This window comes from Acinonyx jubatus, chromosome B2 (genome assembly GCF_027475565.1).
Source record: "Acinonyx jubatus isolate Ajub_Pintada_27869175 chromosome B2, VMU_Ajub_asm_v1.0, whole genome shotgun sequence".
Taxonomy (NCBI): domain Eukaryota; kingdom Metazoa; phylum Chordata; class Mammalia; order Carnivora; family Felidae; genus Acinonyx; species Acinonyx jubatus.
The window spans coordinates 147,873,937-147,896,023 of record NC_069385.1 but is presented as its reverse complement, the minus strand read 5'-3'; the positions used below and the strand labels follow the sequence as shown (position 1 = coordinate 147,896,023).

The window sequence follows — 22,087 nt, the reverse complement described above, 5'->3', positions numbered from 1 at the left end:
GGGGTGGGGGGCGAGCTCCAAGAGCTGAGCATGCGCACAAAAGGTACAACTTGCCCTTCCGGTCACAGCAAAAGCTCGTTAGAAACCCATAAATACGCAATGCGTGAATAAATACAATTAGAACAATGCATCAGGGGCAGGCGCATGCTCCAAGCCAAAGTGTGATGGACCCACCAGCTGCCGGTCAAACAAGTCAATCCAAGCCCAATCTGCTCGTACACAAAGCAAATTTAAGAGGATGCGGCTAGAGCTTCCGGGGCCGGTCCCACTCTCGCTCCGCAGTGGCCAGCTTTCTCTGTTGCGTGAACGGTACGTAGCAGCCCTATGAGCTATGCCCCCACTCTGGTGTCGCGTCTCCATCCTTCCATGCGTCTGGGTCAAGAACCGAGCGAGCCGGTAACGCAGAGAAACTAGATGAACTCATGAAGGGAGGAAGAAATGATCGGTCATCTGCCTCGATTTGGGCCCCCACAGGCCGTTTACGATGCAGCAGGCAGAGTGAACGTTGTAAAAATATTCGGCTAAATCTGACACGGTGTTTTCCCGCTTGCAGGTCCCAAGGCTGCTCAGCGAACGTACAGAATCCAAACGACCACGAGGCGCCCCGGAGTCGGAGCCCTCGCATCCTCCAGCCGCTCCGGTCTGTTCTGGGGCTTGCCAGCCACCTCCACCCGGCGCTGCCTCTTCCTAAGTCTTGCCGTGTCCCAGGTCTCACCTCCCGGGTCCCCTGGATGGAGGGACCCCCTCCGACTCCTCCTGGTTACGCTGTGTGATCTCATCTGTGGTCTTCTTTCCAGGGCTTCTCAAATTCTGCAACTTCCTTGTTTATTCAATGAAACAAGCATACATCGGTTTATGGTCTACCTACCCATGAGGTGTAAACCTCACTCTGTCCAGTGCAGCTCACTCTGTCCAGCTTGTCTAAAAGTTACCTGCTTTTATTCATCCGGAGCTTAATGAACACTCGTCGGATGAATAGGTAGACCTCTAGATGTCTTAGAGTAATAGCTCATAGATCTGGTTGGACGCACATAAGCCATTTTACAGATCTGTTGAAAACTATGGACTCCTCACTCTCTAGAAAAATGACGCTGCGCACTACGGTTATAACACCAAGGGGTTCCCGATCCCTCAATACTCTTGCTGTCTGTAGCGATGTTAGGTTTGCTTAAAATAGCAGGAACAGAAAATCTTTTCCTCTAAGGACATGAGTTCCATCTAGAAACTGAGAGTGGATGTTCTGGCCAAATATTTGTCCAGTTCCCAATGTATTCAGAGCCTTTGAAACAAATACAGCTATCCCTAGAAGCTCAGAGTGTCTCTCTGGTCCTGAGCAATTGGTTCAGGCTACAGCCTGAAAAACTGTAAGTCCGCGGCTGTGCCTGTGGGAGGCCCTACCTGCCCCCACTGAAGGAGACACACACACACAGGCCTTCTGAGCTCTGAGAGCTAGTGCACAGAAGTAACATTCCGTGCTTGTACGTGTGCTGTGGCATCAAAGTGTGGTGCCCAGGACAGTTCTGTAACTGGTGACCTTGTACAAGCAAAGCTTGTGTAAAAAGCCTCTGTACGCTCATCTATGCATATGCTAGGGCTTCCTGGGGACCTAAACCAATCAAGGCTCAGCATGCTAAGAACAAGGAGACAATAGTTCGAAAGCATGTCTTTGCTAGAAATCTAAGAAGTAGAATCACACGCACGGCAGATGCGTGGAAATATGTTGTAGGTCAGCAGGAATGCACAAGCAGGCTTTTCTGGTTGATCCTGTTACTCTGCTCTATGAGATCTGTATACTTTCAAATTTCAAATTTCATTTCATTTCAAATTTATAGTTGGTTTATAGCCCAGCATATGGTCAATTTTTGTAAATATTCCATGTGTGCTTTAAAATAATATGTATTCTGCAGTTGTTAGGTGTTCTATATATGTCTGCTAGGTCTAATTTGATAACTGTGCTGATTAAATCTCATATGCCATTATTCATGTTTTTCCTGCTTTTTCTGTTACTAAAAGAAGTATGTTAGAATTTTCCACTATATGCAGATTTGTATATTTCTCTGTAGAGTTCTGTCAATTTTTAATAACTTTTTTTTTTTCTAGTAGGCTTCACACCCAGCACAGAGCCCAGTTCAGGGCTTGAACTCACAACACTGAGATCAAGACCAGGGCTGAGATTGAGAGTTAGATGCTTAACCAACTGAGCAACCCAGGTGACCCAGTTTCTGTCAATTTTTAATTTATATATTGTTAGTTATGCTATTAGGTGCTTACAAACTTACAGTAATTTTATCTTCCTGGTGAATTATATGCTTAATCAGTACAAAAATTTTTTCTAAATCCTTTGTTATCCATTTTGCCTTAAAGTCTACCTTGTCTGTAAACAACATAGCAAATTTTATTTTGGTTTATTTATGCTTAGTAACTCCTACCCTTTACTTTCAAGCATTATTTATCTTTCTGTGTTAGGTGTCTATTTTGTCTCTTCTGTTCTATATCCAATATTCTCTCATTCTAGTTTTCTTTTGAACTATTTGGTATATGTTTATTCCTCCCCCACTCCCATAAGGTTGATGATTATATACACTTTGAACATTCTTTGAGATTACAAAATGCATCCGGGATATATCAGATTCTATTCATAAATAGTTAATCTGCTTCATTTTACCCTCTTTCTCGGCAATATAAAGACCTTAGAATTTTATAACACTATATCCAATCTCTTGAATTATATAATTATATGGTATATTACTGTTGTGATTAAACATAGACATTACCTATCTAAATATATAAAGAAAAAGATGTTCACATTGTCAATCTTCATAATACATTTACCATGATGGTTAATTTTATTGTGTCAACTTGATTGGGCCATGGGGTGCCCATATATTTTGGGTGAACATTATTTCTGAGTGTGTCTGTGAGGGTGTTTCCAGATGAGAGTGACATATATACATATTTTTTAATTTTTTAAATTTTACTTAAATCCAGGTTCGTTGACATATAGTGTAATAATGGTTTCATGAGTAAAATTTAGTGATTCATCACGCAGATGAAAGTAACATTTATTTATTTATTTTGAGAGACAGAGATAGCATGAGTGGGGGAGGGGCAGAGAGACAGAGGGAGAGAGAGAATCCCAAGCAGGCTCTACACTGTCAGCACAGAGCCCAACGCGGGGCTTGAACCCACAAAACCGTGAGATCATGACCTGAGCCAAAACCAACAGCCGGATGGTCAACCGACTGAGCCACCCAGGTGCCCCGGGAGTAACACTTAAATTGGTAGCATGAGGAAAACAGATTGCTCTCCACAATGTGGGTGGGCCTCATCCTATCTGTTGAAAGTCTAAACATAAAAAAAAAAAAAAAAAAAAAAAAAATGGCTGAGTAAGAAAGAATTCTTTCTCTCTGCCTGTCTTCGAGCTGGAGCACCAGTCTTCTGCCTTCAGACTCAGACTAGAACTGCATCAGCTGTCCTGGTTCTCAGCCAGCTGATAGCCGATCTTGGGACTTCCCAGCCTCCACAGTTACATGAGCCGATTCCTTATAATAAATCGCCCTCCCTCCCTCTCTGTCTCTCTACCTATACATATATACACAAACATAAATACACCTACATTGATACAGATATCTACATATCTAATAGGAGATAAATGTAGATATAAATAGGGATATATCTATATATTTATCTGTTTTATACATATCTCAAAGTGGCTTTGGAATTGGATAATGTGTGGAGACTCGAAGAATCTTGAGGTTCATGATAGAAAAAGCCCAAAAGGCCTTACCTCACTGTTGCAGAAGCAGAGATATGAAAGGCTGCTTGTGGTAAGGGCTCAGAAGGAGGAACACGTCAAGAGCAACTGGAAGAAGGTTCGTGACCCCTTCCTGGTGCTGCTCCAACCTCTGCTCCCATTGTCGTACCTGTCCTGTCTTCTTAGCAAAATCTCCCTGCTTCCCTCCCCTAAGAATGCGTGTGATTGTATTCAGCGCCCACTCAGGTCATCCGGGGTAATCCCTTTATCCCCAGATCCTTAACTTGATCACGTCTGCAAAATCTGCCAGATAAGATAACGTCTGGGTTCCGGGGATTAACGCCTGAAATCTTTGGGGGCCATTACTTCAGTTACCACAGGGTCCGGATCTGGGATCAGAACATACTTGAGTGTGAGTCCCAGCTCGACATATTACTCGGCCTGGAACTTGGGGAGCTATTTGTTTTTACTCTGTATTTATATCCTTACTTATAACACGGAGAAAGTATTCACCTTATGGTTATTCTGGTGATGCTTTCATAAGAAAATCTACCTAAATATTCCTGATACTCAGTAAACAGGGAGTTGATGCAGACTGATTCTCCTCCCTTTCTGTTCCTCGTGCTCTGTTCGCTCCTTCCCCTACGCCCCTGATGTCCCCTCTCCCCTCACCACTGCTCTGCTTCTCCCATCTTCTCCCATTCTGGTTCTGGCGCCCCTTCTGAAGCCTGCGTTTCTACTTTGCTCCTGCAGGTCGTGTCCAGAGAGAGGACGAGTTGCCCCAACAACATAGGCTGGGAGCTGCAGGGACCTCCCAGGCCAGAACTTGGTGTGAACCATTGGTGGAGAGTCCCCTGGAAGAGGTGACACTTCCCAGCTTCCCTTCGTGGCCCCTGACTTGACCTGACGGCACAGGGACAGAGACCAGTGCTTGCTTTTCAGGTAAGGCCACCCGAGGCCAGAGGGGCAATCGCTCCACTTTCTGGGCCTCTGAAAGCCCATATATGAATTCAAGAAGCTAAAATACTCAAGCATTAAAATTTTAGAGGTTTCCGAGTCAATACTTTCTCTTTCCAATCTTCCCAAGGTGAAATCTGGTCAAATTAAATCACCAAGAGGTCTGGTGGCCTCCTCTTAAAAGATGTGGAAATATGGGGGCACCTGAGTGGCTCAGTCGGCTGAGCATCCTACTCTTGATTTAGGCTCAGGTCATTATCTCACGGTTTGTGGGTTCGAACCACGCGATGGGCTCTGTGCTGACAGCTCAGAGCCTGCTTGGGATTCTCTCTCTCTCTCCCTCCCTCTGCCCCTCCCCTGCTTTCTCTCTTCCTCAAAATAAACAAACAAGGAAACAACCCAAAAGATGCGGAGAAATGAAAAGATACAAAGTGTCAAAGGCAGTGAAGATGTTCATCTCATAGTCCCAGATCCCTTCCCAGGTGACAGGCTTTGGCTTGCAGTGTCCCTTCGTTCCCAGGGAGGAGGAAGGCCAGACTCACAGAGGCTCTGGGACATCGCCTTGCTGGAGGGCGGCTGGGTCTACGGAGGACAAGTTGGTTAACTCTCGTGGCTGCCACAGGGTCTCCAGCGCCCACAGTTGTGCGTGGACACAGGGGCACTCCCTGGAACATGAGGGTGGGAATAGTGGACATTGGCTTCACCTGGGAAAGAGCACGTTCCCCTGCACGCGTTGTTTCCTTTGTCTCAGTGAACACAAGAATGATCTCTCGGAGCAGATGAGGGTGGGATCTCTGGCAATGGTGGCAGGGCCCCTGAGGACAGTTTCAGGACCAGCAGCCCTCCTGAAGGCCACAGCCAGCCTGGATCTGAGGCATCCTCAAGGGTAAGGCTGTAGTAGTCATGAACTTGGACAGAAATGTAACAGTAAAATCATCACTCTTCTCAAAATCCAAATACGTGTTGTTAGTGCATTTAAAGAAGTCAAAGAAGTTTTAAAATCAAACAAAAAGTTAGATTTGAAGCCAAGTAACATTTCTTTTCTTTTTTTTTTTTTTTGAGAGAGAGCAGGAGTGAGTGGGGGAGGGGCAGAGAGAGAGGAAGAGAGAGAGAATCCCAAGCAGGCTCCATGATATCAGCGAGCAGCCCAATGTGGGACTTGATCCCACGAACCATGCAATCATGACCTGAACCGAAATCAAGAGTCTGACACTTAACCAACTGAGCCACCCAGATGCCCCATGGCCATCCTTTTATAAAAAACGCCAGTCACATTGGATTAGGGGCCCACCTTACTCTAGTATGACCTCAACTTGTCACACTGGCAGCAATCCTATCTTCAAATAAGGCCACATTCCGAGGTCCAGGGGGTTAGGGCTTCAATATATCTTTTGGGGGAACATGATTCAGCCCATAACACCCTATGATCTGGGGCAGATCACTGATCCCCTTAGGACCCCTCCCTATGATCTGGAGCAGATCATTGCCCCCCACCCCCACCCCAGGACCCCTCCCGATGTCCTGTAAACTGCTCAGTCCTGACTGGGTCACAGAAACAGCGACTGAGACAAACTGATCTGAGTCTCACTCTTTTCTGCCCTAGGCTTTAGCAGACCTGATCTTGGGTCCAGTTCAAGGCCTGGTCAAGCTCTTTAGGACCTGATTAGTATCTCGGGCCTCAGAGAGTTACCTCTGAAGTCTTATTTGATAGAATTGTGTCCCATTATTTTTGATAAAAATATGTAACTAATCTATCAAGAAACCTTTCAGGAACGATCCCGAAGTACTGGCCCAGGTTTTACCTAAGAGGTCAAGACTCAACACCCTGATAGGTGGACTTGGGGTGATGGAGCAAGTTCAATCTGCCAGAAACGTAGTATTTACAGAGTGAAGGATAGGCCCAGAAATTGGGCCGATGTCCAATCTGGAGTGCTCCATAGAATTTCAAATTAAAGGTGTAAGAATTAGGGAGGAACCAAAGCATTTTCAACATAAGAGTGGTGTCAACAAAGTTGATCCCCAGAAGATCATACAACAGAGGCGGAGCGTGGAGGAAGACGGACACAGAAGACTCTGGAAGGAAGGAGACAAGGGACGGACCAAAGCAAAATTCCTGGAAGCAGGTCAGGATGCAGGCTCCGAAGGAGGAGAGAAGGGAAATGGAGCCCTGACATTCATTCCGGTGGACCGGAGACAGGTGCATCCTGGTGTGCGCCCCACACCTTCACTTCTGGTTGCTGGAAGCCTCAACCCAAGGCGCTCGAAAGTTCACGAGGAATGTTGGAACGAGACCTGGGGAGCTGGGGTTTGGGGCCATCGGCCCTACTGATGATCTGTGATGAAGGGTCCTCACCACTCAAGGGCAGGTTACTGTATGATGAGCAAATGTCCACATGAGAGATGGTGGGGATTTAGTCACTACTGATGATCCATATGGGAGAAGACCAAGGGGCCTACAACAGGAACCCCGGGTTTGCTCTCATCTCACCATGACCCGCTGGTGACCTCCCTCCAGCCTCAGGTTCCTCAAGCAGGAAGAGGAGTGTGTGAATGGCTGCTTGCCTGTGTCAGGCGCTGGGCTCAGTCCTGTATCGTTATCAGCACTGCTGAAGCCTAGCAGGTAGACACTATTAATTATGCCCATATTACAGAGGAGAAAACTAAGGTTCAGAGACAGCCTTTTCTGCGTCAAGGAGCTGGTCAGTGGTGCACAGGGGTCTTGAACTCAATGGTCTCCGGCACCTCATAGTCACCTCATAGTCTGCGGTTGGGCCATTATTTGGGGGCTGAGAGCGGGGAGAGGCCGGAGAGCCTGGGAGTGCGTGTAGGTCTGCGCACCGCCCCCCCCCCCCCACCCGGAGGGAGCCTTCTCAGCTGCTGCAAATGTCCTGGGGACCTGCAGGCTGGAACAGGGATCAGCGACCAGGCTAGTTTACAGGCCCCTGAGAAGAGCCGGGAGATCTGAGCCGACGGGAAGCCTGTCTTTCCAGAGAGTTCGCCAGCCTCGGGGTCAGGCGCAGAGGCGCGTGCGGGTGATCCTGGCAGAGGCGGAGCGGAAAGGGCTTATAGCCGAGAAGGAAGGACTTAGCACCTCCGTTCACAGGGGTCTTTAGCCGAGCCGAGCCGGCGGGCAAACCGGCGGGAGCAGGTGGGAGAGCGGGTGGGGGCGCCTCTCCACCCAGTCACACGCCTTGCAGCGCCCCCGCCCGGTGTCCGTTAGGGCCTCGCAATGACAGGTGTTTCGGAGGAAGCGGGCAGGTGCTTTACAGAGAGAGACCCCAGCCCAGGGCCGCTCCGGACTCACAGTGTAGGTCGTTCTCTCCTGCGACCGCCCTGCAGGTGTGACCCCCCGCCCCCGGCTGCGCCACCTACGCGAACGAGGGCCTCTCCGGGGGACTCTCGGGCCCCGCGGCCGGACTGCGTCATTAGGAAACACAGTGCGCCGTGACTACTGATGGAGGTTCGGGACACAGGACCGAGAGGTACCGTCCTCCAGGCCTGCGCTTCTCAAACTTTACTGCGCACACGAACCACGTGACGCTCGTTTTTGAAAAAGCAGATTCTGATTCAGTGGCGGCAGCTTCATTTCCAGAAAGCGGGGAACACCTAGGGGCGGCCGGTCACTTGGAGAGGGTGGGGACGGCACTTCCCAGTCCCAGAGAGTGGCCTCCGCCGCCACCCGCCCGGACACGTGCGCCGGAACAGGTGCAAGACGTCTCCCGGACGCACCCGGGCTAGCGGAGGGCGGTAGGCGCGAGGGAGGGGCGAGCGGGCAGGGGGCGCGGGGAAGGGGAGGGGAGGAGGAGCGTGCAGAGGCAGCGGGGAGGGGACAGGGAGAGTGAGGAGGGGAGAGGGGGCAGGTGCGTGCGCGTGCGTGCGTGTGTGTGTGTGTGTGTGTGTGTGTGCGCGCGCGCGCGTGCACTCCGCCCTGCGATTGGAGGGCGCGCCTTCGCCCCGCTCCCGCCGGGCGCTCAAAAGGGGCCGACGCTCCGGGACAGCGCAGAGCCTCCTGGGCGAGCGCGCACCGGCCATGGCCCCGCCGCTCTGGGCTTCGTGCCTCTTCCCCCTGTTCCTGGGAGGCCTCGCTCAGCCGGCCCCGAAACCGCAGACCATGAGGGTGAGTGTCCCGTTGGGGACCCAGCGGACCGCAGCGCCCGACGACTCACCTGGCCTGCGGGGCCTCGTCCGAGGCCGAGGTGTCCGGAGCCCTGCTGAGCGGCCCCCTGCCGGGCGGTGGTGCCACCGCAGGTGGGACCCAGGCTGCCTGGGCGCCGCGCCCCTGGTCTGGAGCTCGTGGGAAAAGAGCTAGCTGATGCCGGGATGCACTCGGGGCGTCAGGGTCAGGGAACAGGGGCTTTTTTTCCCCAGGGAATAATAAAACACACAAGGCCAGTATTTGTTGGCCCAATGTAATTTTAGGGGACGTGGGCTGGTGAGCAGCGGTTGAGGGTGGGCTGGGGGACAAAGCTTGTACCAGAGGAGGAGGATTTGCTCTCAGGTCGCAAAACGCCTGATGCCCCGAAGTCCCCACACTGGAGGTCACCAGCCACCCTGTAAAAGATGTGTGTACGAGCCTTAGGACGCAGGGTGGGGACTCCGTAGGTGCCTTGAGGTACCGACAGGTTTAAACTTTAAAAGCAGACACATTCATTCAAAACAGCCTCACTTGTGGCCTTAAACCAGTTACGTCCCTTTTTTTTGGCCTCCCCCTCCTCTGTAGAAGGTGGAGGATACCATGGTAAAGTGCAGGGACCCTCAGACAACAACCAGAGGGGAGGCCCCCCATGAACAGTCAAGAAAGAAGTCTTGAGACGTTTTCAGTGCAGAAAGGTGGTTTCATTATAGCACGGGGACAGGACCCGGGGACAGGAAGAGCTGCACTGGGGTTGTGAGGAGTGACCGATTACAGGAGGTTGGGGGACAGCATAAGTGTCAGGAATTTGGAAGCAAGGCTTCCAAGACCTTGAGGAGCGAGCTGCTGTTGCGATAAGGTTAGTTATTACTGTTTAGTAAGACCTCAGTCCTGAGACCCTCCAGATGTGTATTGATCCGTATGTTTGCTGACGATTGCTAACGTATATGTAGGGGGGTGTTTGTGCTTAGTGAAGTCACACTGACCAGAGCAAAGCTGCAGTGGTAAAACGTGAGAGGAAGTCTCGCAGGAGCTGTAGGAGTGTTACGGTCTACATGCCTCGGGAGCCCTGCCTGGAGACTGCGAGCCACAGCAAAACTCGGCCTTTGTTCATTCTTCTCCCATCACCCGCAAAGTTTCCCATTCCGCAGGTCTCGGGAGAACCCAGGAACTTCCATTGCTAATATGTCCCCAGGTGATACCTGTCTAGGTCCGCAACCCACTTTGAGCGCTCTGCCATTGGGTCCCTGTGATGTGTAAGCTGATGCATATAAAATGCCCAAAGACTGGTAGCTGTTGTAAGAGCATTTCCCCTCTGTGAGAGGACAAGACGCAACCTGTGGGAGGCATCCGGTCTGTGCCGCCTGGTTGGCGTGGACTTGCAGCGGTAGAAAGCCGTCCTCTGAATAAACGGCTGCATTTTAGAGTATCCTGATCCCTTCAGACTGGAGCAGAGCTCACCTTGGAGTTGGGAAGGTCCACCCTTCAAGTGTACGGCTTTCTTGGGGTTCTGTGTCCCACTTACGGGGTGATATCCACGTGAGAGACAAAAGCCGGGAGTTGTTGTTGAGCCCAGAGGTAAGGTCGCACGAAGGCAAGAGGTGCACGCATCACAGCTCTTGGAACGATTTCCGTGTGTGTGTGTGTGTGTGTGTGTGTGTGTGTGTGTGTGTGTGTTTTACTGTTTATTTTTGAGAGACACAGAGCATGAGCAGGGGAGGAGCAGAGAGAGAGGGAGACAGATTCCGAAGCAGGCTCCAGGCTCTGAGCTGTCAGCACAGAGCCCGACGTGGGGCTGGAACCCACAAATTGTGAGATCATGACCTGAGCTGAAGTCGGTCGCTTAACCCACTGAGCCACCCAGGCGCCGCTCCACGTGATGTTTTAAGTTAAGTAGCGAAAAGGCAACTAGTAGGAAGGGTTTGCGTGGAGCCAAGGCAGAGGCACAGGAACACAGGCGCACGGATGACAGCATCTTAGGGCCGTTCGGAGGCCAGCGTTCCCAGACGTTTGGATCAACGTGTGTGCTCAGGTGTGGACGAACGGGCGGACACCTAGAGAAGGCACCTGCTCAGGGTCACCTCCTCCTCCAGGACAGTGAGGAAGCAGCTACAGACTCGAGAAGTGCACAGCATGTGGCCTTTCCTTGCGGAAGCTCGTCCATAGGCGGTCCCCTTACTGCTCCAGGCCGTCCTTTATGGACCAGATCCCTGGAGGCTCCCGCTCCATCGTTCTAGAATCCTCTGACTTCTGTGCAGTCTCCGGGGGTCTGCCATCTCCTCAGACAAGAGCAGTCCAGCCTGTCACCCGGCCCGGTCTGCCTGGAACACGGCTGCTTGTGGGTGGGCAGCTCCTTCCCCTGTGTCCCATTTCATCCAGGGGCAGTCACGGCTGTCCACAACAGGGGACAAGAAAGATGAGTTCTGTACCAGTGAGCACCGCACTGGCAAGGCTCTGGGCACGGCCTCCATGGGACCCAGATGGAGAACACGTTATTGGCCCAGCTCTGGGGGAAGGAAATCACACTTTAAGAACGTATAGATGAAAAATGGATGTAAAACCGCAGAGATCTCTTAAGAAAACTCTAGAAGGGCTGGGATGACTGGAGCATGGTGTTAGCGTGCAGTGTCAGAGCACGGGGGACACTCGTGCTGATCTTCCAGGGACGGCTAGAGCGTCACACGTGCACACACACACACACACACGTTCGTGTGCACATACATACATGTGTGCATGCATGCAGACATACACACGTGCATTCGCATGCATGCACGCCCACATGTGCACATAAATGCACACGTGTGTGCCTACACGCGTGTGCATGCGCATATATACACATGCACACACATACAAACATACACACATGCACATACAGGCACTTGTTTTAAAAAGATTTTATTTTTAAATAATCTCTACACCTGAGGCATCTGGGTGACTCAGTCGGTTAAGCCTCTAACTTCAGCTCAGGTCCTGATCTCGTGGCTCATGAGTTCAAGCCCCACGTCGGGCTCTGTGCTGACAGCTCAGAGCCTGGAGCCTGCTTCGGATTCTGTTTCTCCCTCTCTCTCTGCCCCTCCCCCACTCATGCTCTGTCTCTCTTTCTCTCTCTCTCCTTCAAAAGTAAGTAAACATTTTTTAAAAATTAAATAATCTCTACACCAAATGTGGGGCTCAAACTCACACCCCCAAGATCAAGAGTCATGTGCTCTACCGACGAAGCCAGACAGCCCCCCCCCCCCCACAAAAAGGAATGTCACTTACAAGACACACATTCTAGTGGTGGCCTCGCCATAACTAAAAATATTGCTGGAAAAAGTGTCCTCAGTTCTTACACTTCCACGGTACTACATGAAAGACCGTCAAGCACTTTGCAAAAGTCCACGGGTGTTGGGGATCATTGTTTATGTCAATATCCTCTCATTATGGTTGTTTTTGTTACATTCCAGATGGATTGCTATACGGGGGTGACAGGCACCATCTACGAGTACGGTGCCCTCACGCTCAGCGACGGGGACTACATCCAGTTCAAGCAGTACGCGGGCAAGGTCGTCCTCTTCGTCAACGTGGCCTCCTACTGTGGCTTGACAGCTCAGTATCCTGGTAAGCACGCGTGTTTCAATTCTTTTGGAACCGGCTTTGTCAGATGGCCGCATCCTAATTCCAGAGGCTTTCCCAATTTGCCACTGGGGGAGGGGGTGGCGATCATGTGCGTCCGTCCCCCTCAGTCCTGCCACCACCCTACTCCTTGGGGGCCGACAGAATTGTCTCCAGATCTGAGAAATAAGATTCTCCCGAAGATGCAGTCAGAGGCCAGGAACGTGCCTGTCACCAAGCGAGGTGGTTTGTTCCTCGACGCCCTGAGGTAGAACATTTACTGTGGGGAACCATGGGGCTCCTCAGTAAGAAGGTGCTGGAAAGAACTTATCTGAGAATCTGGGCTTGTGTTAGGTGCTCTGGGGCAGAATTCAAGGGGTGGAAGTTTTGCCCTGAACTGGATGCTGTCAGGAAGTGAAGAAGTGGGGACAGTTCTGTGACAATGATTAAGATACACCTTCATCGGGGGGCGCCTGAGGGGCTCAGTCGGTTAAGCGTCCAGCTTCGGCTCAGGTCATGATCTCGCGGTCCGTGAGTTCGAGCCCCGCATTGGGCTCTGTGCTGACAATTTGGAGCCTGGAGCCTGTTTCGGATTCTGTGTCTCCCTCTCTCTCTGCCCCTCCCCTGCTCATGCTCTGTCTCTCTCTGTCTCAAAAATAAAATAAAACATTTTAAAAAATTAAAAAAAAAAAGATACGCCTTCATAGGGGCGCCTGGGGGGCTCAGTCGGTTAAGTGTCCGACTTCAGCTCAGGTCATGATCTCACTGTTCATGAGTTCGAGCCCTGTGTCGGGCTCTGTACTGACAGCTCAGGGCCTGGAGCCTGCTTCAGATTGTGTGTGTGTGTGTGTGTGTGTGTTTCTCTCTCTCTGCCCCTCCCCCACTCATGCTCTGTCCTTCTCTCTCAAAAATACACAAACATTAAAAAAAAATTTTGTCTCAGTAGATCCTATCTACGAGGTAGGAGGATAAAATAAGGCTAAAACTGTAGCCAGTGAAGAAGCAGAAGTCCCTCACATTGACAAGAATAGGGAAATTTGGGGCATTTTTGCGATTTGGACAGGGTTCATGTTTTGTCTGTGTGCCAATGTGATTATGGAGTGGTCTTGTTTTGTCTTAATTCCTCGTGGTCCCGTGTTGTGCGACACTGATGTCCTGTGTAACTGTACCAGGGAAACACCAAGCCGTGGCTGGACTCCCAGGCCAGAGCTTGGCTTTCAGGGGCCGCCTCTGTCTTTCTTGCCCGCTGGTGACAACAGCAGAGAGGACTGATCTCTGATCTTTTGGAAAACACTCGGGTTCCACGGCACTGCCGCAGGACAGAAGAGGGAGATGTGGTTTTCTAAGCGATGATCTTTGGTGTGGTGGCCGTTTGGGAAGGTGCTGTATCTCTCCCAACCTGGCCCGACCTTCTGCCACGCCTGAGGTGGATTCTTTCTTTCCGTGAGCTCCTGGGGAAGACTCTGGGTTCCCTGCTGGTCCAGACATGGTTATTTAAAGTTTTACATGGATTGCAGTAGAGATAAATGCAGTTTCTGACACACCAAGAATTTTTCTGCCTTTTTAAAATGCTTGTTTTCAAGGTTAATTCAAAAGGTTAAGGGCACCAAACGCCACAAAGAACGGAATCAAAATAATACACGAACAGCTTTTAAGAAGAATGTCCCACATGTTGACATGTCCACATTGGTATCTATTCAACTGATCAAAAACAAATTTCCTGGGCGCCCAGCCTGGGCAGCTTAGTCGGTTGGTTAAGCGTCCAACTCTTGATTTCGGCTCAGGTCGCAATCCCGAGGTATGTGAGATCGAGCCCCATGCTGTCAGTGTGGAGCCTGCTTGGGATTCTCTCTCTTTCCCTCTCTCTGCCCCTTCCCTGCTCATGCTCTCTCTCTCTCTCAAAATAAATAAATTAAAAAAAATTTTAAATAGAAAGTCCCATCAATTTGTCCTTTTTTCTTTTTATTCCCATCAATTTGTCTTAATGGAACTTCAATAATAAGAAATCCAAGAACTTTCTCTTTTTTTTTTTAAGTTTTAATTTAAGTAATCTCTATACCCCATGTGGGGCTTGAACTCACAACCCCAAGATCAAGAGTCTCACACACTTCTGACTGAGCCAGCCAGGCGCCCCCAGGAATTTTCTCTTTTAACACCACTTAAATTTAAGTACATTGCAACCTCATCTCTAAGATACACGGTTCACTACATATTGATATTTTATTTTATTTTATTTTTTAATGTTTATTTTGAGAAAGAGAGAGAGAGAGAGTGCAAGTGGGGAGGGGCAGAGAGAGGGAGACACAGAATCCAAAGCAGGCTCCAGGCTCTGAGCTGTCGGCACAGAGCCCGACTCAGGGCTTGAACTCACAAAGCATGAGATCATGACCTGAGCTGAAGGCAGATCCTTAACTGACTGAGCCACCAGGCGCCCCTAAATTTTGATATTTTAAAATTCATACTTAGCAGGTGCTGTGGTCTGAATGTTTGTGTCCCCCCAAAATCATATGTTGAAATCCTAATGCCCAATATGATGGTGATAGGAGATGGGGCCTTCAGGAGGTACTGAGGTCATGAGAGTGGAGCCCCCATGGAGGGATTAGACCCCACAGAACGCCCAACCCTTGCACCGTGGGGGGACACAGGGAGAAGGTCACAAGGGTGGGACCCCCATGGAGGGATTAGACGCCACGGAACGCCCAGCCCTTGCACCGTGGGGGGACACAGGGAGAAGGTCACGAGGGTGGGACTCCCATGGAGGGATTAGACGCCACAGATGCCCAGCCCTTGCACCGTGGGGGGACACAGGGAGAAGGTCACGAGGGTGGGGCCCCCATGGAGGGATTAGACCCCACGGAACGCCCAGCCCTTGCACCGTGGGGGGACACAGGGAGAAGGTCACGAGGGTGGGACTCCCATGGAGGGATTAGACGCCACAGATGCCCAGCCCTTGCACCGTGGGGGGACACAGGGAGAAGGTCACGAGGGTGGGGCCCCCATGGAGGGATTAGACCCCACGGAACGCCCAGCCCTTGCACCGTGGGGGGGACACAGGGAGAAGCTGGGCAGTGTGCAGTCTGGTAGAGTAGAGAGTCTTCGCCAGAACCTACCACAACGGCACCATGACTTCCGGCTTCCAGTTGTCAGTACTGTGAGCAATACACTGTTATTATTCCTCAGCCTCTAGGTCTATGGTATTTTGTTACAGCAGCCTACAAGGGCTAACATGCAGGGGGCTGCTTGATTTAGGCAAAATTATATGAATTTCATAATTATATATAATATCTATTATAATTATATGTATATAATTATGTAATGTACACAATTAAATATAATATTTAAAATAAATTATATAGTTATATGTAACATAAAAGTGTATTATATATATTATAATTAGTTAATTTTCAAAGACCCACAAAAAAAATGGTTCACATTCACCAAGGGACTCTAAAGGCTTTTTAAATTTAATGGTGAAATTGTGTATAAAAAGATACTCTCAGAAGCACAGATTATGGAAAGATCTTACATTTAAAATAGTTTGGGGGGGTCACTTTGTATTTATTATTTTTTTATGTGCAATGGGCCCTAGGAAAAACCCTGAAATTTTTACTTAATTTTTACAACACGTCAGGATCTAATTATAAGAGCCTAAATAACAGTTTAATATCACTTAGCAAGTAGCTGTTCTTTCCCTTCAAACAGTTAAATTGGAAACAATATAGCAAGTTTAAAAGTTATGACGTTTAGGGGTGCCTGGCTGGCTCAGTTGGTAGAGCCTGTGACCTTGATCTCAGGGTCACGAGTTCAAGCCCCACACTGGGCATGAAGCCTACTTAAATTAAAAAAGCAAAAACAGGGGCGCCTGGGTGGCTCAGTCGGTTGAGCGTCCGACTTCGGCTCAGGTCACGATCTCACGATCCGTGAGTTCGAGCCCCGCGTCGGGCTCTGGGCTGACACCTCGGAGCCTGGAGCCTGTTTCGGATTCTGTGTCTCCCTCTCTCTCTGACCCTCCCCCGTTCATGCTCTGTCTCTCTCTGTCTCAAAAATAAACGTTAAAAAATTTAAAAAAAAAGATTTAAAAACAAAAAAAGCAAAAACAAAGTTGTGATGTATAAACAGCAATTCCGTGGAATGAGAATCTGCTTTTAAATGTTCAGTTTTAATTTAAGTGTGTTCTGAAAAGGGACTGTGTTCACAACATTCAAAATGTAAAAGATACAAAAGGCTTTAACAGTGCAAACGTCCACATTTCTTTCTTTTTGGGAAACCACTGTCGTCCGTTTAGGGTGTAGACTTTCATAAACCTCTAATGTCTATGCAGGCAGATACCTCTCTCCTGTAGAAATACACGAATACACACGTGCAGTCCCGCACCGTGCTTTTTCACATAATCAAGCATCTTGGATGTTATTGTGTATCAGTGCGTGATGAGTGTCCTCATTTATGCGAAGGCATAGTTTCCACTCTGTTGGTGCGATATAATTTATTAAACTAGCGCATGAGAATCGTAAAGAGCGTCTCATTCAAACTTTACTCCAGATGGGGAAATTGAGAGAGTTAAAGGAATCCGCCGAAGCGTTAGAGCCAGGATCGGCTAGGTGTTTGTGCCACAGGAAGGGACTGTTCTTGAGGGTTAAAGACAAAGGTGAGTACGGACGGTCGCTGAAGAAACATACACAAACAGGAAGGCATTGTCACTTAAGAAGAGGTTTTGGGGGGAGGCAGCCACGGCAGAGCCCAGAGCGGAGTCTGCGTGGACTGACTGGCACTGGTAATGCGGACCGAATACGCGGGGACTGAGAGTGGTGAAGATGAGACGCTGGCAGGGTCTGGACACAAGTCAGCAGCTCCTGGCAGCAGGAGAGCACAGGAGTTTGTGGTCTGGAACCCCCGTGAGCGTTCCAAGGAAGCAGAGTAAACAAGAGGGGAGAGAATGCTCTGGAACCAGGCTCTGAATTTCTGCGCCCAGGTGACAGTACCCGAGAGTGCTCCTGGGAGGAGGCCTGGGCATCAGGTGTGTGGTCATGGGGCATCGTGGGGGGTGGGTAGCTTGTCCATTTTGTTTGCCTTTGCCTTGAAAATTTTTGGCCAGTCAGTCAGTCTACCACTAAGGAAGGTGGCAGTGGCATTTAAATCTTACTTCCACTCAGAATCACACAGGCCCCCGCCCCTGCCCCTTTCCTCACCCTTGCCCCACAGGGCTAACCGACCTGTGGTTTCTAAGAAGCACCCCCACTGGATGACGCTCATAGTCCTCAGTTTATTCATATGATCAATGAATCGATCCAGTGGTCTTTCCCTGTGCAGGGTGGCCTGCAGGCCAGTCTGCCCATGCTGCTGTCTTCCCACAGAACTGAACGCACTTCAGGACGAGCTGAAGCACTATGGCGTGGTCGTGCTGGGCTTTCCCTGCAACCAGTTTGGAAAACAAGAACCAGGAAAGAACTCAGAGATCCTTTCCGGGCTCAAGTGAGTGCCTGCTGGGACCCTGCAGAGACCCTGCCAGGATTTCCCTTCCTCCTTCTGCCTGGAGGCAGAACTCTGGAAACTTCCAGGGTGGGTGCTGGATCATTGGGTCCAAGAACATCATTGTGAAGCTTTGCGTGCAAACTTGCCTGCTGGCCGTGCTCAAGCATTCGCTCTGCCTTGAGCTCCTTGATAATGACATGAGGGGAATGTCCAATGGAAAAGAAGTACGGGACGACGGCAGGCATGTGGGCAATAAAAGTGAATCGGGATCCTGACCTTAAAATATGCCTTCCAGTTTTCTTGGAAGTCTCTACTGGCTCCATAAAGCATGATGTCCTGACTCCCAGAGACCTCTCTTTCCTCACCTTCCCTGTCTTCCGTGTCTCCCTCTTTATCCTAACTTTTGTGGTAGAGTTATGGTGGCCTTCACCATCCCTCCTTGTCCTAACTTGCGCCCTCTTGGGAACACGCTGGTTCATTGCAGGTATGTGCGTCCAGGTGGCGGCTTCGTCCCCAGCTTTCAGCTCTTTGAGAAAGGGGATGTGAATGGAGAAAACGAACAGAAGGTCTTTACCTTCCTGAAGGTGAGTGCCCACACACCTGGCAGGCGTTGGTCATAGGCAGAGATGCCCCGAAAGCATGGGGCTCGTTTTGGATCGAGGTTGGACTCCTTGGAAAGAAATGCCTAGATAAGTTCAAGAATCATGGCAATGTCCACGGTGAGGCTCGAGCTTCAACTACAGGAAACGTAACCTGTGACAGTCCTGATGTGGACCAGTGCCCCTTACTGAAGGGTAGCGATTCACTCTTCGGCGGTCGTTTATGGAATCCCCATAGGTGTGAGGATCTCTGCCCACTGGGAGCCCAAAAGTACTAATAGGGCCCAGCCCTTCCCTGGAGGCTCCTCTCCAGTCAGGGAGACGGACATGGAATTCATAACGTAGAGTGTGTATGGCAACTTGTCTTAGCGTCACCGAGTCTTAGAACCACCCAGGTTCTCTTAGGCCACAGGTTCCCACATGCTGGTCTGCCAAACAAGTCTGGTCGCCGTTGAAATTTTCACCCATCCATTGCAAACTGAAGAAAAAAAAAAAGGCAATGTGGGGAGTTTTTTGCAAAGCTCAGCTCCTTGAATCTAAAAGACCATCATTTATTCTGATATTAAATTATTTGTTAAATCCTATAAATTGCCATTTCTGTTGCTCAAAAATGGTGATGCTGTTGATTTTTCTTCGACCTAATCCTTTAAAAGTCTGCTAATTTTAAATTTTACAGTTAGGTAGACTTTTGATTTTTCTTATTGTCAAAATAAATGTTGGTTATTCTACATTCATCTCCGGAAAATAGTTATGAAACCTTTACCACCCTATGAAGCCCCAAACTCTGGGAACCACAACTCTAAACCGAACCATTTCTTTTTTCGGGTAAGAAAACCAAAGCTATAGAAATGGTAGGACTTAGCAAAGAAAACAGAAGCTATTATTTTACTGAAGCACCATGGTATAATCATGGGAGAGGCAGACTGGGAAGGGAGGAGTATTTTCTGTCATACTCTCTAGCTCTTGGTTGTTGTATTGGTGATGTTGCATTAAAATGTGTGGTTCACTGGGGGCACGTCGGGGGTTCACATGTTGACACGTGGATGCTGAGTACTCTAGGGTTCCAGATAAAACTGTACCTTACAGAAGCACAGGGGAAAAAAAACTGTTTTCTATTTTTCATATCTCTGCTCCAGAACTCCTGCCCTCCGACCTCTGATCTTTTGGGCTCACCAGACCAGCTGTTCTGGGAGCCCATGAAGGTCCATGACATCCGCTGGAACTTTGAGAAGTTCCTGGTGGGGCCCAACGGGGTCCCTGTCATGCGCTGGTTCCACAAGGCTCCCATCAGCACCGTCAGATCGGACATCCTGGAGTACCTGAAGCAGCTAAAAACCAAGTAGAAAGGCCCAGAGGCCATCAGAAATAGCCACCTGCCTCCCACCTGAAGGACATGGTTGAACACTGGGCCCATCTTTGCTCCACATGCCTTCCTACCCAGCGTCCCTGTGACCCCGCCATCCTGGATATGCGTGCGTGTTGGTGTGCGTGTGCTCATGTGTGTGCTTGAGAACAAGGCAACGAAAACCTATCTCCCCAACTCTCTGCTCCCCGAATATCAGGTTTTTTCCACTGCATTGCAAAGGAAAAGCAGATTTCCGGGTAGATGGCTCAGACTACCAAATATCCCTGAAAAAGGTGATCCCCAGGAGTTCTGGCGTCTGTCCTTCCCCATCGTGGAGGTTTGAAGAAAGCAGGAACTGGCAGCAAGACCCTCAAGACCCCCTTCATAACCTCTCCTGTCCTTGAAGATAGCCCTGGGGTGGAAGCTCTTCCTCTCCCAAGTGAGGCCTTCTGTCCCCCACACCCTGCACACTCCTACAGGGCCTCTGAAGTCCGGGTGAGGGTGGAAACCTGGGGTCCCTGAAGGAAGGCAACTCCCTGATGGGGGCCCCCGGCCCCTCTGGGTTGGACCTACCCAAGCTTCCTTGGCCCCTGTCCCTTAGTGGCTCCAGGGCAGGGATGTCCCTTCATTCTGAAGTTGGGGCTTTGTCCTCACCCTGAGCCTCCCCCCACCACACACATACCTCTTCTCATCACTGACTCAAATAAAGGAAATTCTGCAGCAGAGTTGGTTTCCCGAGGTGTCTCCCCGCTCCCGGATTACATCCCTGCACCCTCAGTATTTTGTGTTTCCCACATGCACTCTGGATGCTTCCCTGGCCCATCCAGACACCAGGTGGGGCTGGCGGCCGTAACCGTGGACACTGACCTTGCAGAGGCAGCCGCCCCCTCCCACTGGGGTCTCCTGGAGGCCCCCATGTGAGGTAGCCCTGCTTCTCTCCAAAGACACAAACATTCTGTCTGTAAAATTCCTGCTCACAGTTAAAAATCTAGAAACACAGAAAAATGGAAGGAAAGTGAAACAAAGTGGCCCCCTAATCAGGGGCAAAGAACGTGCTGGGATGCCCCGTCCAGCGGCTGTCTTATCACCGGGGTTCAGTCCTTTCTGTGAGCACAGACTGCAGAACACCAGAAACTAGGAGAGGCTTGTACGGGGAAGTGAAGCAAAATAGCTCTCTTTCTTTTCCCTTTCAGAAATTACTTTCAACCAATTTCAATTTTTTTTTGCACTTTAAATATTTTTTTGCACTTAAAATGTAGAGGGAATGTAAGTGTCAGTGGTGAGACACGATCATCGGCTGTGCCCCGGGACGGAAGCAATCCCTGACTTAACCTCTGTGTAGAACGTGCAAACTGGCAAAGCCAGCGATGGCAGGGGAAGAGATTCAGACCTGGGGACTCCAGCTTCCAGAAGGAACAGGTGCTCTGGGAGCCCAGGAACGCAGGCGTTCACGCGGTCCTCGGGGAAGACCTGGCCTCCTGGAGGAGCTGCCGCGGAGACTCTTGGGGTCTGGCCTCCAGGACTGGGCTGCGTCTGACCTCAGAGGAAAATGTTTTCCCCACATTTGGATGTTTTGTCTTCTTGCACTCAAAATCCAGTCAGGAAAACAAAGTCTGGCCGTCTGTGGCGTCCCCTCGGGCGGGATGTGAGACCCCCAGAGGCCTCGCCAAGCAGGGAGGGAGTGAGGAGGGGCTGCAGGGCCTCTCCGGTCACGGTGGGAGACCTGTGGAGTTTCTCCTGAGAACCCCCAGGGACCACAGCAAAGCCTCAGAAGCTTCCACACCTGTTACTACTTTCCGATGAGGATCATCAGGGGCCAGGAAGTGGGTGCAGGAGGCGGGGGCCACTCGAGGTTCCAGTTCAGCGTAAAGCAGAGAACTGCCCTGTGAGAGTGAGCGCTCCGGGCAGCAAGTCCCCAGTCCGTGGGAGAGTCCCGAAGCCAAGAAGGAAGAGGGCTCGGCTTCCCCGAGTGGTTATGCTGAGCGTCTGCGACAGGCTCCATCCTGTAGCTGCTGTGAAAAATGCAGGTTCCCTCCGTGATGCCTCCCCCCAGGGCTGACCCTGCAGGGGACAGAAAGGCTGATCTGAGGCCAGAGAAGCGGGGGGACCTTCCTGGCGCTGGGAGGTGGGGGAACTGGGGCAGGTGTGGGGGCAGGTGTTGCAGAGGATGGTGGCAATGATGAGGAGAATGTAGAAGTCTTTATAAAGGGGGGATCCGGAGATAAAGTGCCCACTTC

The 22,087-nt window shown here is 50.2% G+C and overlaps 1 protein-coding gene across 11 annotated transcripts; it reads left to right on the top strand.

The window, feature by feature from the left end:
* The first annotated feature begins 30 nt into the window (after nt 1-30).
* GPX6 (glutathione peroxidase 6) lies at nt 31-20,573 on the top strand. Of its 11 annotated transcripts, none has more exons than XM_053223307.1 (10): nt 31-309; nt 554-640; nt 798-979; nt 2,101-2,210; nt 3,711-3,827; nt 4,508-4,696; nt 12,290-12,443; nt 17,789-17,906; nt 18,391-18,490; nt 19,642-20,573. In XM_053223307.1, exons 7-10 carry the CDS (start codon nt 12,290-12,292, stop codon nt 19,846-19,848), a joined length of 579 nt encoding a protein of 192 aa, XP_053079282.1. In that variant the 5' UTR covers nt 31-309; nt 554-640; nt 798-979; nt 2,101-2,210; nt 3,711-3,827; nt 4,508-4,696; the 3' UTR covers nt 19,849-20,573. The 11 variants fall into 11 exon arrangements, with proteins under 11 accessions (XP_053079282.1, XP_053079283.1, XP_053079278.1 ...); XM_053223309.1 differs by lacking the exon at nt 31-309 and adding an exon at nt 374-396; XM_053223308.1 differs by lacking the exon at nt 798-979 and having other exon boundaries at nt 554-708; nt 2,104-2,210.
* The last annotated feature ends 1,514 nt before the right edge of the window (nt 20,574-22,087 follow it).

Bases quoted from the DNA above. Each gene is read 5' to 3' on its own strand.
- GPX6 (XM_015088068.3), top strand. From the start codon at position 8,742: ATGGCCCCGCCGCTCTGGGCTTCGTGCCTCTTCCCCCTGTTCCTGGGA. The intron at 8,829-12,289 runs GTGAGTGTCCCG...GTTACATTCCAG, and splicing joins CGAAACCGCAGACCATGAGG to ATGGATTGCTATACGGGGGT. The intron at 18,491-19,641 runs GTGAGTGCCCAC...TCTCTGCTCCAG, and splicing joins AGGTCTTTACCTTCCTGAAG to AACTCCTGCCCTCCGACCTC.